This window comes from Cyrtonyx montezumae, unplaced genomic scaffold (genome assembly GCF_038088225.1).
Source record: "Cyrtonyx montezumae isolate F1298 unplaced genomic scaffold, pur_monq_1.0 scaffold_16, whole genome shotgun sequence".
Classification (NCBI taxonomy): Eukaryota; Metazoa; Chordata; class Aves; order Galliformes; family Odontophoridae; genus Cyrtonyx; species Cyrtonyx montezumae.
The window spans coordinates 4,504,222-4,522,120 of record NW_027071892.1 but is presented as its reverse complement, the minus strand read 5'-3'; the positions used below and the strand labels follow the sequence as shown (position 1 = coordinate 4,522,120).

Here is a 17,899-nt window from a genome sequence, read left to right as displayed (position 1 = left end):
AAACCTGAAGTGTTCTTTTCAGATTGACATCTGAAAGTTAATATTGCTTATGTTTTAATAAAAATACTAATAACACGTCATGAGAACTACATATTTCCATATAAGACTAATCTCAAATATGTATCAGTAAGTATAGAATCCAAAGATGGCAGAACTGGCTCACATTATCTTTAGACTAAATTAAGTTGTCTTTGCTAGCTAAATGAATCCATTCTCATTCAGTCCATTAATCAGCAGGCTGCAATCATAGAGCCAGTTATAAGGCTATCCTGTTCTATTTTCCAGGTATTATTCCTTCTTAAGCAGTAATTAGTGACATACTCAGTGCAATACTTGTGATTAACGTGAGATGGTATTTCACATACCTTAGGGCAAGATGCAGTGATAATTGTTGCTGCATGATTGAATTATGTGACTGTGATCATGCATACAGCCCCAGATGATGTTAATGGGGGAGGGTGAAGGGGCCTGAACTCCCTCATCTTCTGTTCCCATACGCCTGAATTATTTGGTTTAATCTTCAGAGTTTCTGTCAGATGTGCACACCTCTGTGACATGGCTGCGGATCCTTTTTCCATGGTAGATGTACCTTTCCTTTATTCATATGCCCCTAGGTTATATATAGCACTGCTTGATAGATGAGTTAGCATGATCCTGGAAAAGTCCAAATGCCACCTGCCACACACATGAGTAGAATGGTGAAATACAGTGGCTTTCTATGAGTGCTGTAGAGACAAAAAGGGCCTGTTTTAGAGGTTACCAGGCTATGTGCTCTCCTCAGCCAGGGTTGAGCAGTCAGGCCTGATCTAGCATTGCATTCAGGTGGATGATGAGTGGCTAACCATCTCCTCACACCACCTTTGCAACATGCACTGACTTAAAAGCTGAGTCTCTAGTCTCTTGATACGTGTTTTCCTGCAGCTCACAAATCTTCAGTTCACTGAGAGCTCTGGGGGTACAGTAATTGAAGGAGCTCTTCCAATCTTGTTTCGTTTTTTGTATTTTTTTTTTACTTTTCCCCCAAAATCCTAATCTCTGCCACTCGATCCCATTAGCTAGTGTCAGCTGTGATGCATTGCACTGAGTTGCAGACTGGGTTCTGCTGGTTTAGGCTTCCTTTTGCCAAAGGGTGTTATGCTATATAGAAATTGAATACAGCAAAATTACTGGAACAATTATTTCAGCCTCTGAAGTGAATGCAGTCGCATTGGATTCATGTTGTTGGTTTCTTTTTATTTGTTTGTTTTACACAAGGCAAAGGTAGTCCACGTAATGCTGGATGGTCACAGCATCTCCCCTCCAGAGGGCTTTCTTATCCGCAAGGGGCCAGGCAACTGCCACTTCGACTTTGCCCAAGAAATTCTCTTCCTTGACTATCTGCAGCCTCAGCTGATTAACAGGATACAAAGGAGGTAAAGTAAGATATTTTTACAGTCTGAACCACTCTTATTTGTTCAATGTGTGTACTCTCTTTTGAACCAAATCTGTATGAGACACCTGGATGAAACAGAATGTTTTATTGAGATCAGAGGGCAATCTGCTGCATGATCTGGAGGGGAAAGGTGTGTGTTTGTGAGTAAACTATTTTGTCCTGGTTATTTTGGCAGGACTGGTTCAAAGAGAATGGAACAAGCAAGCATGGACTATGAAGCACCACTCATGCCATGTGGTTGTATCCTGCTCTGTCATTTTTTTGCTTAGTTTATAACTGAGGTATTCTGTATAATGTAGTTATGAGTCCCAATAGCTCTGAATCCAACAACTTCTGGTGCTGTAAGAACTTAATGAGATTTGAAGAATATGATGAGAAAGGCATTTGTAAGTATGGTTTAAGAATAAATTAATAAAAGAAAATATATGAAGGTGTGACCTGTAGTCAGTGTCTCAGGTAGCACTTTTTCCTGCCTTTTAGAGTCCATGAAAGCTGGAGCTAGAAGCCCATTAGTGCAGTATCTTGCCAGCCTGTCAAAGCTAGTAATAATCTGTATTTTTGCACGTCTTTGAACGTTCTCAGTGCTGTTCTTTGAAACTTGTCTCGTTTTGCATGTTTATTAAGATTGTATTGACTAGAATCGTGTAGTATTTTTGCCATTTTTCTTAATGTTTCTGGCTCTTTAATCTTGTGTTTCCCCAAATAAGCACAGCCTTCTGCGATAGTACTTAGTCATGCCATCCATCTGCCTGTCAGCCCTCTCAAATCCATTAGGCTGTCCTAACCGCGTTTGGAGTCAATGAGATCTCAGCATTAATAAGTTCCTGACAGTTTCATGAAAATCAGTGTCTGGGTAGGGGAAAAGAGATAAAAATAGGTGCTCTACTAGAAAAATGAACAGCATACTTCTTATTTTTTCTGCCATTCAGTTAAGGGACATGTTTTCTGTCCAGATATTGTTCTTGTAATTCAAAACCAAGCAAAGGAATATTCAGAAAATGTAGGAAGGCAATAAAGGCTCTGGATAGGAGCTGTGGTATCAATCAGTAGCATAATGGGGAGGTAGGTTGGCAACTGAAGATGCTATATTACCATAATACACATGAACAACGTGCAGAGAGTTCTGTCTAGTTTTAACTGCAGAGCTTCATTTTTGCATTTGTACTCTCAGTAACAGAAATGACAGAATTGTCTAATGTAATTTGTTCATAGAATATCAGTATCAAATTTTCCTTAATAGCTCCTTCCTTTTCAGTTGTTTTCCAGTTTCAGCTTCTGACAAGTTGGGGTGATCCATACTACATTGGTTTGACTGGTTTGGAGCTGTTCGATGAACATGGAGACCAGATCTTACTAACTGAAAACAGTATCCTTCGAATTTGATTGTGTTCATGGGTAACCAATAGAGGGAATGAGGGACACATTTGAAAGATTCACAGTAGTCAGTTATTGAATTCCAGTTCAGTCCTCTGTATCAGCTAAACTAAGTATAAAAAGCATGGATGCTGTGTGAACTGTATGTCTCAAGGGATCCTCGTGTAATTAATAGAGATTGCAATGAAAAAAAGAGAAGACTTTTTTTCTGAGTTACATTTTTATTTGTATGTTTTGTGGTGCATGATGAGAGCGTAATGAAGAAAAGAAACATTTGGAAACGGATCCTTGTTTTTAGGAGCAGGGGATCATTAACTTAGCTTATATGCCAGGTAAAGATAATTCACTAAGTTTGGAATAGACATCTGTTTCTGCTTGTACAGCAGTGTCTCTTGGATATATCAGGATCCCAGAAAGCACGCATCTGTCTAAGTGCAGTACTAAACATGATAATTCAGCTACCAAGTCTGAAGCAAGCTTTTCTTAAGCTGCTGAATCATCTCTGTGCCATTCCTTAAATTCTTTGTAAGTACTTACAGACTTTAGCCTTTAAGAAAGCAAAACAAGGGATAGTTATTGTCCCTCAAACTGTGTTGCTAGGGACTTAAAATTCTGAAGGCAATATCATTCATCCATATTTATATGCGTGCCTTTGACATACGTATATTTTTAAAGGAATGCTCCCTTATGGAAAAAATCTAGTTATCTAGAAAGCCTTTTCAATAGAAGGCTTAATCTTCCCCTTTTGAAGAAATGATAGAAGGCCTTATTAGACTGTTAACTTTTATCACAAGCATTTTGGAACTTGAGGAAAGCCTAGTCAGGCAGGGGGACTGCTGTCTACAGGGATGCTTTTCTTAAGACATGTTTCACAAGAGTTCCACAAGTGCACAAAAAAAATTCTCTGGATGGTGCTCCTTTCTGATAAAGGAATTTTACTGATGAAGTTATAAATGTGGACTTTAAAATAAATGAAATGCTGATAGTTAAAAGTGTGCCCTCAAGTTCAGCAGCTATCTTAAGTAAAGTACTTGGAGAATTTTTACTGGTGTACTGGAGAACACTTATGGAATCTGAGAGAAGTGGGAACTTCTACATATGGTATTTTGGAAATGTCCTTTTTAGTTATTTAAACTGAGCTTTTTTCAGATATTGCTGCTTTTCCAGATAGTGTCAACATTTTAGAAGATGTATCTGGAGATATCCGAACTCCAGACAAACTCATTGACAGAGTAAATAACACAACTGATGGCAGACATATGTGGCTTGCACCACTTCTTCCTGGTTTGGTATGTTGTCCCTTATCATCCCATTCTACTGACGTGTACAGATATGGCTAGAAGTGTAAAGGAAAGGGAAAGAATACATAATTGTGAGGTCAGTTTAGCAAGCTGTGCTAAACTGTCTGTCGGAAGATGTTCTCTTTATTCTGCTTTTTCTATACTGCACTGCACAGCTCACAGCAGTATAGGTGTGGATTTCCCAGCTTTGTAACCTTATATCTCCATGGTGCAATAGGAGAAGAACTTTTATGAAAAAGTTATTGACAAAGAAGTTTAATATGTGTGTTGAGCGATAAAGACCTGTCGAGTGGGAATGAACTGAGATCTTAATTTGATTTTTACAAAAGGTAATATGCTTTTTAACATTAGTTAGTTTTTTTTATCCTTTCTTGAATTTGAATTCATAAATTAGATGAGACTACTTATTATTTTGTAAGCTAAGGCTCCAAATAATTGAGCCCTTTTAGAAGCAGCATATTTAAAATATTGGGTACCAAATATCTGAACAGGATGAATAGATAAACTCTCATCTGAGTTTCGACTTCATTTTTGGAGAGGGCATTTTTCATGAATGTGTTTTGGGTATCATTAAGATGTCTTCATTTCCTAGAAGACTGATTTCTGAAAGTGACAAAATGTAAAGCTGAGGTGTGATATTCTACAGCTTACTGTGTTGGGAAAATCCTTGCTGTGTACGTTACAGCTCTTAATTAGACTACTAAGAGCAAGGAAGTAAATTTTGAAAATAATTCATGTTGCAATGCATTGGATATAGTGAAGATTAAAATTTCAGTTGTACTTGATTACTGACCATTTGTGTTTTGTAAGAAAATGGAAGGTCTATGTAATGCTTGAGGTTCCCGTGGTCTGCATTCAGCCTCTTGAATCCTGCACGTTGGCTGGATGCAGAGATATCCATTGAAACATCAGGAATGGGTGATTTGACAGCTGAGTTCTCATGTTCAGTGCATGTTAAATGTCTATATGAGAACATTCTCAGAGAGGTTATTTTAATAAAAAGAAAATAATTGCTGCACTGTTTCATGACAAGTCTGACATCAATATAGTGTAGATAAGATATTAGCATTAAAAGGGCAAATGTATGTGATATGTAGGAGGGATGAGTGACCCATGGCCCTTTCTGTCCTGAAGCTGTAACAAGTGATAACTTTTCAAGATCAGCATAGTTCTGCCATCTTCCATGGTGTCATTGCAAAGCCAGGCTGCTTTGAGATGCCCCAGGTGCTTAGAAAGCTGTGTGAACTCTGCTGCACTAGAAAATTTTGAAGGCTTTAAGAAAGTTGTATATAATGGACTTTCTTTTCCTTGAAGTATTGAAGTATTTTTGTCTTTTGCAGATTTATTACTAATGTAAGTGTGGTTAGGATTCTTTGTCACCCTGTCACTGATTGTCATTTTATTTATTTGCTTGAATAGATTTTTCCATCACATTTTTCATTATTTATGACAATTGTCATGGGGACATCGTAGCCCAGATTTTCTTCTGGGAAGGAAGAGATACAAGCAGTTCCATTGATCACATCTGCCACTCTTTCTTCAGTACAAAAAAATAGAAGCAGCAATATCTCAAGCAATAGTTGTTTGGCAAGTGTCTTTGCATGCCTGCTTGTGTGCCTCACACAGAAGTTGCAGGATTTCTGGTAGAGCTTTGTCAGGGGATATAGGAGGAGTGTTAGTGTTGCAAATAAAAAGGTAGATTCCATTTATGTGCCAGCTTGTCTCATGCTGAAGTGTTTTGTTGGTGTAATACTCATTAAGAGTGTTGTTCTACTCCCCTAACTGGTTAGCAGTCCAAGATGACAAGCTTAGATGCAGATATCATCCTCTGCTGACTTCTACATATGTTTGAGAGGGCAGCTCTGGAGAAGAGCAACATCTGTGAATTATCAGCAGAAACGATAGCTGAACTGAAATCCTTACCATTAGTTACTTGCCCTGTAGCTCTGTCTCTTCAAACACAGACCAATGTGATGAGATGTATATGAGATTCTTTTCTTTCTTGGGGGGATTTACCCTCTAAGATATAAATGAATTCTCTTTTACAGGTGAATAGAGTGTATGTTATTTTTGATGTGCCTACTACTGTGTCAATGATCAAGTTGTGGAATTATGCCAAAACACCTCAGAGAGGTGTGAAGGAATTTGGTGTAAGTAATTTTTGTATGCATTTTGTATCTTTTGGTGAATTGACTCACTGATTTCTCTCCTTCTTCCACACTCTACTGAAGTGTGATTTTATATAATCTGAATGGGTACTATTCATTTCATTAACCCTGCATTTAATGTTAAAGTGTTTAACCTGTGCTAATCATAGTAATCATAGTCCTTTATACTCCTTTGTTTCTTGCCCTAGAGAAGAACAGTTTTTCAGATTTTTTTTTTTAATTGGATATTAGACTTAAAATAGAATAATGCTTTCCTTTCTCCACTGGCTGTGGAGCAGGTCTGTAACACCAGTTTAAACTAAAAACCTAAGTTTTAGACAGCTGAAGTAAGGTGAGATTCACTAATTCCTGAATTTGAGTGACTCACTTCAGTTGATAGAAGGGTAATTACTTAAAGCATGGAATACATTTGTAATTACCTACTTGAAAACTTCATTAGCAACATCAGTGAGAAGACAAACTCGGAGGAGAGAAATGGAAATTTTAGGGGACAAAAGCTAAAGTGAGGATGGGACTTGTGAAAGAAACGGTCCAAAATGATTTGTAGTTATTTGACTGAGAGGACTGTTAGTGCCTGATTCCTAGATTTTTTAAATTATTTTTTGTTTCTTTAATATCTGTAGCTTCTGGTGGATGACTTGCTCGTCTACAATGGGATTCTGGATATAGTGAACCATGTAGCATCAGGCATCCTGCCCACCTGTGATCCAGTGGTTCCTTATCATACTATTCTCTTTACGGATGATGATAAGATTTGCCATCAGAAGAGAACTGTAATTAGGTATGTGAGTAGATCTTGACTGGAAGTGTTTTTGGAAAATATTTTCATGTGACCAATGTCAGGAACGTGCATGTTGCTATGAAGCATTCCCCTCTAAAGTATACTCAACCTCACTTAATGGCAGACAGCTTTTTAAATGCTAGGACAAAAGTACTAGCTTTATTTGTAACTATTTTTTTAACACTGTTAAGATTATTGATTCATATTTATATATAAATATATTTATATTCAGGTATTTTCTTGTCAAACTGTAATAATAAACACAAAGGAAAGATAGTTTTCCTTAGAGAAGCATTGACAAATTTCAGTATTATATGGGGGAGGGGAAAACCCCAAAATTAATGATAAAGCATCAAATGTAAAAGAAAAGAAAGTCCTTTAAATGAAAAATGAGTCTGGTTCTTAGGACTAACCCACTGAAGCCACCAAGTTGGCAGTCTCAGAAAATACGATGGAAATGGTCTAAAAGATATGTTCCGAAGATCAGGATTGATAGGTCCTAAGAAATAGTCCATAGCATGGAAAATAAAGATTGAAAGACAAATATATTTTAAATGAGATGGAAAAACTGAAGAATGGAAGTCTTGAAATAAGCACTTGCTTTTGTATGTTGCACAGTTACAAATAGAATGTCTTGCATATTCTGCACTTGATAGAAAGGTGGCAGTTTTGCATTCAAAAATGCAAAACAATTACTTCAGATGAATAGTAGAAAGTTTAGAAAGAAATGGAAGGGATGTAAGCTATCCTGACTCAGAATAGAAATTCACAGTTGCTTACAGGGTTTTTCTATGCTTTTCCAAAGCATTGGCTGTTGGCCACTGGTTCTGTCAGATGTTGAAGTAGATTATTACTGTTTGGAAGTACTGTGTTAGACTTACATTTCTTACAAGAGTTGTCATGGTGAAATTTGGAGGAAAAAGTTCATGGCAATGAAAATGCAAGCTTTGAGAAAATTTTCAGGGGGACGGAAAGGAGAAGGAGGAATGAACATCTACTTTATTCAGTGTAACGTCTTTGTAAGAGAAGTTATTTTATTGGAAGCAGAGAAACTCAGCTGTAATTGTAGTTCTGTGTATTGTGACTTCCTTTGCACATACTCATATACAGCATGTATCTGTTTGTTTAGTTTGGGAGCTATCTTTTTTTTATTCATACGTGTTGCAGCATCTGTAAAAATTTCTCTTCTAGAATTCCTGTGCAGGAATGTTCTGTCTTAGTCTGTCTTCTATTCCCTTTCTGTGTCATTGTAACCCACTGAAGGACAGGGTTTTTGTGGCAGTAGAATTCACGTCTCTTACTACCTGCTGGATAACCCCCTACTTTTAAAATATATTCTTGAACTTTTGCATGTTGGTACCTCTATCTCGGACCTATTCTCTATCATGGATCACTGTTCAACGTTTCATGAACCTTCTTGTATTATCATCAGTGATGTTAGTACTGATTTGCTTCAGTACTGGTTCTGTTGCACTCTGTCAGTTGGAGAGGTGTTGCATTTTTCTACAAGCACAGAAGCCTATTGCATGCAGTATTTGTAAAGAAAAGCAAAAATAAGACAACTTTTTGTTTTATCTGATTAGTATTTTCTTTAACTTTCAGTGCAGCTCACAGTCTCTTCTGTAATTGGTCTAACTTTGAGTTTATTATTTCTTTGAGAAAGAAATGATTAAAATTGTGTCCTGCAAACAAAACTCATCACAGTGAATAGATTTTGTTTAGTTCATAAATTTTTCATGAATAATTGCTGTATCGACATTGCAGAATAGTTTGAGGTTCCAGGTAGGGCTTTTAGACTCTTTGCACAGAGCTACTGTAAAATCTCACTTTGGTTAATGTGGTTCAAACTGTGTAGGCAGGCAAGGAAATTGTAGTGTGAATATGATGTTGATATTTGAACATGTGCCTGCTGCAACCTACACCACTCATTAGACAGGCAAAAATACTTCAGGTAGATGCAGAATGCCTTTCCTTTTTAGATAGTCTCATATTATGTTCCAATGCTGAACATATAGGAGCATTACATAACTATATATATATATATATATATATATATATGCCTCATAGGGGTGTGTGTGTGTATGTGTAAGTATGTATTTAGCCTCCTGACCTGACTAGCTTATTTGGTAACCTTTTCCATAACTCTTGTAACTTTTCTAAATGATTATTTTGGTTATTGTGCTGATTTTAATCTTTTCAGCAATCACGTGGGAGATCAGGATGTACGAATGATGAACGAAAATCAGATTGTCACCAACAGCAAAAAGAAGCAGGTTGTGGCTGATCCAGGTTAGTTCTGTCTTTTACAGTTTTCTTCTGCTCATGTTCCACAAAAGCAGAGTGAATAATAAACGTTGTTATAGACCTAGGTGGGAAAAGAAGGGAGATTTGAACCTCTCTTTTAACTTAGTTCTTCCAAACATGGAATATCGTACTCTGATGAATTATTATTCTGAATCTAAATCTGAATCATATAAACCAAAGATTTATGTGGCCTATCATTGTAGCTTATGCCATGACATACAGAGAGGTCCTGAGTAAAGAAACTGACTTCAGACCAATTGACAGCTAGTGTGATTGTACAGGTCCAAAGATAGCTTTTGGAGTAATAGGCTTGTTGCATCCCCACTGGCCTTTTAAGCAGCTTTAGAGAGGGTGTGTGTGTGTCTCAGAATTACCTGCTTCTTGCTCCTCGAGCAAATCCAAAATCACAATTTATGGAACTAGGATGAAATATTGTGGACTTTATTCCTCCTATTGTCTGCCTTGTTGGTCTTTTCTCTTACAAGTGATAATTAACAAGACAGCCTATTTATTTATTTTTTTCCCAAGGAGAAATAATAGACTATATTTATAGTCTGAAATGTCCCAGTCATTCACTGTAAATTTCTCAGGATAGCTCCCTAACTGCATTACATATTCTCAGCCAAGCTGGTATATTCATGATTGTTTTTCTTCCCCAAGCATGACAATTTCTCTGGAAAGTGCTACAGAAATTATTTGATGGCTTTTAATAACACTTCTGTAGGAGAAGGATTTCAAATGCCATTACCTGTGCAAATATAGCTTGAATATTAATACATTAGCACTAGCTGTATCAAAAGTATCCTACACATTTCCATGCCTGTTGTAATGACATCTCGAGTTGCAGTGCAGACATGCCCTGTATCTAGGAAAGAAAGCTTTCATTTGGCACTCAAAGATGGGTCAGCTCTCCCTTCTTAATGTGAGGTTTGCAGCTGAGGATTGTTTTTTTTTTTTTTTTTTTTAATATTCACCCAGTATTACCTCCCAAACAAATACTTACTGCTGTCAGCTGCAGTGGCTAATAGCTCAGGCTGATAGAATGATTGGGAATTGGAAGGTGGATCTCAGGAGGTCTCTAGCCCAAACTCCTATCAGGAGGAGAGTCAACATTGAGTTCAGATGAGATCTCACAGCAAAGTGATTCCACAGAGTTGTCTTCATGGGGAAAAATCTTTTTGTGTCTCTTTGGAGTCAGTCCATCCTCTCTGTTGAAAGGTGTTATTAATTATGCCATCACTGCTTTCAGATTTTGCTTTAATACCTCCCCTCGTTGCCTCATCCTTCATTATCCATTATTTTTTATGTATTCATACCGTCCCTAAATGTAATCCCAAACCCGTGATGATACACCCAGTCTCTGAAGCCAGACTGTTCATGTAAAATAATAAAACGTTGGGGAGAAGATGGACCACAAGAAACAGCTATTGTTAGTGCTCTAGTCTGAAATGGAGCAGCAATCAGTGGCTCCTGTGTGACCTGGTTCAGCTTCTGCCATCTTTCTGAACCCTTGTGCTGTGGACAGAAACTTGTGTATGTCATGTAAATTCTCCTCTGTGTATGCTGAAAGATGGAGTAAGAGATCATAGAGTTCCTCGCACTGATTCAGTTGTTTGCTGTCCCACAGTCTGGCACTCTGAGATCTTTTCTTCCACAAGGAAGTACTTGGCATTGCTTGCTTGCTGTCAGTGTAGGTACTGAGAAGTGTAACCTTTCTGGGATGGAAATAGAAATGAGAATGTTTCTTCCTTGCTTTAGTGTGTGACTTTGTTGTTAATGTCGGAACATTTTTAAAACAGCATTCAATTTTCCTTAACAGCTTTGCGTCCAAAAACCTGTCTGTGTGAAAAAGGGCTGCAGAGGAGGAAAAGATAACAAGGGATTGTGGCTGCAAAGTCCTGAATACATCCAGCCCTGGATACTTGTCATCTAGCTCTCCAAGATGTGTATCATCCAAATGGAGTTTACTCCATGCTTGCTGCTGAACCACCTCCTGTCTTATGAGAAGTTGTCTTTGCTATGGGAAAACTTCCTACAATAATGAAATTTAAAGTGTGAATTATTTGGTTTTCTGTTTCTTTATTGCCATTATCTGCAATGACAGATCAGAAAGTCGGTTTACTGAGGTTTAGTGAGTAAACTTTGGTTCTGCAAACAAGGAGGCCACCCCATGGGCTGCATCAAGCAGATCTGCTGCCAGCAACGTACCTTCCCTTTTGAGAAATGACAAAGGCATTTTAACAAGCAGATGGTAAGGAGTGAATGGCATTTTTAAAACATGGAGTACCCTGGATATCTGGATATTTAACCAGAAGTCCTAACCAAATAATTGTGCATCAGGCTTTGTAGCTATGCAAATTGATGAATTTTCATTGGAAAGTACCTGGTGACACACTGTAAATCTCCTATAAAGTCTCATAGAATGTTCTTCCTTTCACATTTAGACCTTACTCATTATTTTCAGATAGCATTCTGAAACACTTTTATGCATGAAGGAAAGATACATACTAGTGCAACTCCTGACACAGATTCAAAATGTGCTGCTCTACTTGCTGTAGTTACTCAGGAGCTGCAGTAGTTTGTGTATTTGTTTACAAAACACTTAGCTGTTGGTGGCTAAGCTGTAAAGACCCCAGATAGCAACGCATTTCCTAAATTTCTCTGTACTGATGGAGCAACAAAATTTATTTTATACTAAATGCAAAACACTTCTGTATGTAAAATAGGTGTTGATTTCTTTATAATATAAATACAATTTGTTATAGAATTTAGTAATTGGTATTGTTATTAGCATGACAAGTGCTCATGCTAAAAAAAAAACGAATAAAAAAACATTTTCACAAAGCTTGCTTAAGAGCTTTGTTTTCAATAAATAGCTGGCTGCATGTAAGTGCCTTTTGGCCATAATGGCATTTTTAGTAGTTATTAAACTTGTGGATATCTTCTAATACTGGTGCTTCCTTCCCTGTAATTGCTTTGAAATATTAAAAAAAAAAAAAAGCTATGGAATGTTCTCTGCAATGCCCGTGGCTGAAAGAAGGGTTTGCTCTGGGCTGATGTACAGAACTAAGGCAAGGCCTGATGAAGTCCTTGGTCCTGGGAAGTCATATGTAGAAAGTAGTGTAATGTTTAAGAAGTACTTCATTCATCCCTGAAGTGTAGGAGATGTCAGTGTTTGCCTTCCCCTTGGGCTGGGATGTGATGGCACTTTTTGTAACAAATATATTTGGTGTCCTAATCAACCCTATGTATTCCAACTACTAGAATCATTTTCATAGTGAATAGGGAAAAAATGACAATTTTTCACTTATTTTATCTTGTTCCAGGCACATTTTTGTCAGAGAAGCATCTAAGGAGGGAAGAGGAGTAAGCATGCAATTAAGAAAATCCTCACAAAGCACGTTAGCCAGTGTCAAGGCTTGTCAGAATTCCAGCAAAAGTAATTGTCAAGCAGCATTAACACATCTTCTGACATTTTCAAAAGCATGACAAAAGAAACAGGACAGTTAACATGAGCCTTGGTTGAATTCTTTAATAGGAATTATGAAACTTTAAGCCCACATCAATTTCTGGGCCACTCAAAAACATTTGAGCCACAGCTGCTGACTTTTTACCTACTTGCTTTCCAGGGGTTAGATCGAAATAATGAGTTTGTCCCATAGGGGAAGAAGATAAAGGAATAATCTGTGAGGAAATGAATGTCATGCTGCATAATATTTGGTCTTCAAAGCAGAATTTTAAGCAGTCTGAAATGAAATCTGAAACAAAGGATGCCTTGGAAGGCTTGCAACTTCAGTTTTCCAATTTCTGCCTTTCTTTTTATGGTGCAGTCCACAGTAGAAATTAATTTCTGCTGGTGAAAAGCACCCATCTGTGAGCAGGAAAGTAAGCAGTGATGGAGGCCATGTAGGAGACCACGTGTGATACATGGAAGCTCTGGTACTACTGAGTCAGGAGAGTCATCCTCATCTTGAAGGATGAAACCAAGGGAGCTCCATGAGAAGTTGGTCGTGAAGTTATGCTGCCGCATTCTGCTCAGTTGGTTCTTTTTTCTGCAAGATTTCCTGGTCCTGCTAAGATTTTGCTGGGTCCTGGTGTGCTAGTGAGTCTCTAAACCAGTACTGGTGTGGTCAGACACTGTGTCTCCTCTGAAGAGAGGGAAGCAGTGGGGAATGGAACATACCACGGGAGTGTATTTGCTTCCATTTGAATGCTGTGGTCTTCGTATTCGAAGCAAAAGGACTCCTGGCTCAGTGGTCTCTTTACCCATTTCTGTGACTGTTTGCTTGTTTGCTGAGAAAAGACTTACAGCCCATGTGAGACACAAACATCCCTTTATCACACAGCTTGTATCACCCTAATGGAATTCTGTCAGCTGAGGATAAAATGTGGACTAAAAAAGCAATTATAGAGTGAATCTCCTAGCTGCAGGAAGAGCTGAGAGATGGGGACAGAGTGCCCATCTGGAGTAATTTCCTGTCTGACTGGCCTCTAAATCTTGCTGAGAAGAGATCAATTTTCCACCCCTGTCTAACAGCATCAGCTCCATTCACCCTGGCTCAGGACCCTAGAAAGCGCTGCAGTGTTCAGACCCAGGCATAAAAGGAAACATTTGCAAACTGCAACTTCCTTCTTACTGACCTAGAAATAACTGGAAATGAGGGGAAGAAGGCTATAAGCCATGTACCTCATGGTGCTGTAGTGATCCTTTTCATAGCTCCCAGCTGAAGGGAAGGACTGACCATCCCAATAACCAGCAGCATGGTAGGATTACTGCTTCCAGAAGTGATTGGTTCTGCACTTTGAGCTCACTGCTTTGACAGATTAGGAGAAAAAAATCTTATGATCTGCTAGCAGCTTTCTCCAGGTATGCTGCTTGTTATTTTTTCCTGGAAGGTCCCAATTGTACAGTCAAGTCTTGCCTTTAGGTTCTGCCCCCTCAAAGTCTGTTTGGTGTGACTAAAATCAGTTTGTCTGTTACTTTTACAAGCCCAATGAAGTAATTATCAGCACATGTAAATTTTGTGTAGCTATCTCAAGAGAACAGAGATTCTGGGGAACCTTAATCCTAGGGAGAGATAGAGATACACAGTCCTTTTTCTGCTTTTTCCTCTTTGTTCATACGTGAACTGTTGTTTCAGAGCATCCCTCAGCTCACCCAGTTCTAGCTGGAAAATAACATTTTCTAATTTTTTTTTGAAAGTTCTGCATGATGGACTAGGCATGCTCAGGAGGTGAGTGTCAGAGAACTCAGGCATAGCCAAACATCAGCCTTTTCATCAAAGAAACCAGCTCCTACCTGTAAGAATTCTGGCCCTGGAAGGAGCAGTATCTGCAATGCTAAATAGAAATGCTTTATTTCAGGTTTTATATCTAGTCACTGTTTCAGAGCCATTGTAAGCCACTGGGGCTCAGCTGCTGCCTCCTGAGAGCGTGAACCCTACTGAGTGTTAGAGGCTGAGTGGATCTCCAGGTTGTAGAGAAGGCTCGCATGGAAAGCACAAGTGGTAAGGCATAAGAACAGGGGAAAAAGCAGAAGTTGCTGCCTTGGCTGTGAAGGTTTCTCCATGACTTTTCACCCAAGAGGAGCATTGTATTTGGGAGAAGAGATGGTCCCTGCCATAAAGGTAATGAAATGTGAGCAGTTGAGCCCTTTCATCTTCTTCACTAAGATTTCTCTTCTGCCTGATAGCTGCGTCGGGGGCAGCTGGGACAGATGTTGCTGTCTGTAACTGAGGAAAGAACTTTCATCTTTGAGCAAGAAGAGGGTTCAGAGAGGACGAGGGCTGAGGCAGCATCAGGACAGCTTTACAGAGGGTTGGCAGGAGTCAGCCAGCACGCTGAGCTGAGGTCAGATACTGATGACTGCCATTCCTGCCTGCACACAAGTTTGGATTAGCAAGCAGAGAACACTGTTGCTGCCTGTTATTCATGGCTCTGTACTCCTATTCATCACAGAATTTTTTTTTTCTGGCCTCTTTCTACAGTGGCACAATTTTACATATTATGAAAGGCAATTAGTTCCCCTCTTTTGAGATCTTTGCCAGGCTGGGCCTTACATAGCTTTTAAGATGTTGATTATCAACCATCCGTGGGAAGAGGAGGGTAATGTGGCAGTCTGCAAATGGCTGGCCTGGGGATGGGCAGAGAGATGGGTTATTTGTTCTCCAGTGTGGAGTAGGAATGAGGTTTGGAACATGGAAGAGTTGGGTCCTTATATAGCAGGTGGTTGAAGATGCCTTTACCAGCAGATGCTCAATGTTGCTGAAAGTTAACAGCTTCGTGGGGACACCCAGCAAACAGAAATCTGTTGGAATCATAAATGCATCAAGGATGCTGTCTTAAATAGTTTCTGTGTTTAAAAATGTTTGAATGTAGGAAGATCCTTAGTTAAAAATATCCTATGTGCTTCTTAACAGTTGTTTTCTTCTAACCATCTGGCTCAGAGATACGATATTGGGGAATGTGGAATCTGTCTGACCAAGTGTAACATGTTGATACCATCAGCGTGCTGTTTAGGAGTTGCTGTGTGTGTCCCAGAGGAAAGCTGTTGGTGAAGGAGCACAGAGCTGTGCTTTGCACACTTAAAGTGGTGGAGGGGAGCTTTGTTCTTAGAGTTGGTAATTGTATGGGAGAGGGTTCAGGAGCTCTGATGTAATTTTTAATTGTCTTGCTTTAGTAGCATTTATTATTAATGAGGGGAAGACACATTGTGTGATTCTCTCCCCCAAAATATTCCTAAAAAAAGCTGATCTTGTGACACTGCTCCAGATTTGACCAGCATTCAGGGATCGGGTTGTACCGCGGAGCATAGACTGAGCTGTAGTGTGCCCTTGCAATGCTTCAGTGACTTACGTGCCTCTTCCTTGGTCCTTCTCTTTTGGTTTCTTGACTTTAAAACTGAGCAGGATCTGTTGTGGGCACTACTGCTGTGTAGTGGAAGGTTCCAGCAGAATTTCCCATTTATGCATGGAAGGCTGAAACAAGACAACAGTCTGCAGGGTACTTGTGTTTAGTCAGCTGCCATCATTCAAGCTTTCTCAGAACCGTTCTAGCTCCAGGCTATAGGTCCCTGTTTCCATCCTGCATCTTAGGCTATTAGAATATTTTCCTACATGCAGTCGTACTGATGTTTTCTGTTTATTGGTGCAAAGCTGTCTGTATAGAACAGGTGGAATCTCATCTTTGTGGGAGTCACAAATACATATACGTCATTAAATTTGCTATGTATTTAGTTTTAATCCAGTTAATGTAGAATGTAAGTCCTTTCATTGCACGGTAGCGACAGAGTATTTGTTACCAAAATTCTTTCAGAGATTTTTTTTTTTTTGAGGATGTAAAGAATTTGCTCAAAAAGAATACTCCAAATATGTGAATTAATTCAACATTTACATTCTTAAAAAATCTACAGACAGTCTTGAACGTTGATGCAGAACCCAGCCTTTTAGCAAAAGCAATCCAAAGCTGAATTCAGATGTGACAGTGTCCCAAAATCAGAGTAATTGGGGCAGGAATGGACCTTCAGATGTCCCCAGTCCAATGTATTGCTCAGAGCAGGGACAGCTGGGAGATCAGGCAGGTCACACGGGGCTGCATCCCATTCAGCCCTCAAAGCTTCTAGGAATGGAGGCTGGGCAGCCTCTCTGGGCAGCCTGCTTTAATGCTTGACTATGAATAGTACACTTTTTTTTTTTCCTGTGACACATGGTAATTTATACTTTCTCCCACTGATTAAAGGCCTTGGTCAGCATGGATCAGACATCTGGCACTGCAGAAAGGTCATCTCTTCTGTCATCATCTAGCTGTACAATAATAAATTCAGTCTCCCAGTGATAATTTTAGATTTGCAAATTAGCAGAAGTCTTATGATCTATCTCTCTCTAGCTCTACTGGAGTCGCTGCTAAAAAGAAAGTAAGCAGCAAAGCTCCCTGAAATGTTTTAATCCTAAACAATGGTTAAATCTAATCTACAATGAATGTCACTTCTGGCTTGTTTCCAGAAGAGCATTTTTGGATCGCTTGCTATATGCTGGAAATTATTTGGTAAGGATTGGTTGGCGAACAGATGAATCAAAGTGACATTTCCATTACCAACAGGAGATCTATCTGTGGTCAGAATTCATGGAGAAGGATGCGGGATAGTTGTAAGACTATTCATTATGTTTAATATTGTCAGAGAAATGGAATAGCTTCTATTATTCATCTCTCTGGGATGGTAATGTATCTGAATATTAATACAAAAATGGGAATCTGATCAAAACCCACTGACCCAGCAAGACACTGATATGTATTTTAATCACTCTCTTTGGGACACTGAAAAAAATGTACTCTTCATGATTAATCTGCAGGAAACCAAGATCTTCTGCGTTTCTCAGTGGGGTACTTGAGTACATCATTGAGTATTCTGTCCTTGTGTCTGAGGTTCTTCAGGATTTCCAGACCTCATTTCCTTCCTGTGGCTCTGTTACTGGTTGGATGTGTCTGTTGGACCCCAATGGGGGAGAGATGCATCTCATGGTGAAAAATAACCCCCTGTAGA

The 17,899-nt window shown here is 38.9% G+C and overlaps 1 protein-coding gene across 1 annotated transcript in view; it reads left to right on the top strand.

The window, feature by feature from the left end:
• KATNIP (katanin interacting protein) overlaps positions 1–12,291 on the top strand; it is a 54,508-nt gene extending 42,217 nt beyond the window's left edge. Inside the window, exons 18-25 of the mRNA XM_065732342.1 lie at positions 1,255–1,412; positions 1,608–1,672; positions 2,688–2,798; positions 3,956–4,095; positions 6,156–6,257; positions 6,899–7,056; positions 9,257–9,345; positions 11,180–12,291. Coding sequence (XP_065588414.1) covers positions 1,255–1,412; positions 1,608–1,672; positions 2,688–2,798; positions 3,956–4,095; positions 6,156–6,257; positions 6,899–7,056; positions 9,257–9,345; positions 11,180–11,235 — 879 coding nt within the window. The 3' untranslated portion in view covers positions 11,236–12,291. The remainder of the gene's footprint in view (positions 1–1,254; positions 1,413–1,607; positions 1,673–2,687; positions 2,799–3,955; positions 4,096–6,155; positions 6,258–6,898; positions 7,057–9,256; positions 9,346–11,179) is intronic.
• Positions 12,292–17,899: the final 5,608 nt, after the last annotated feature.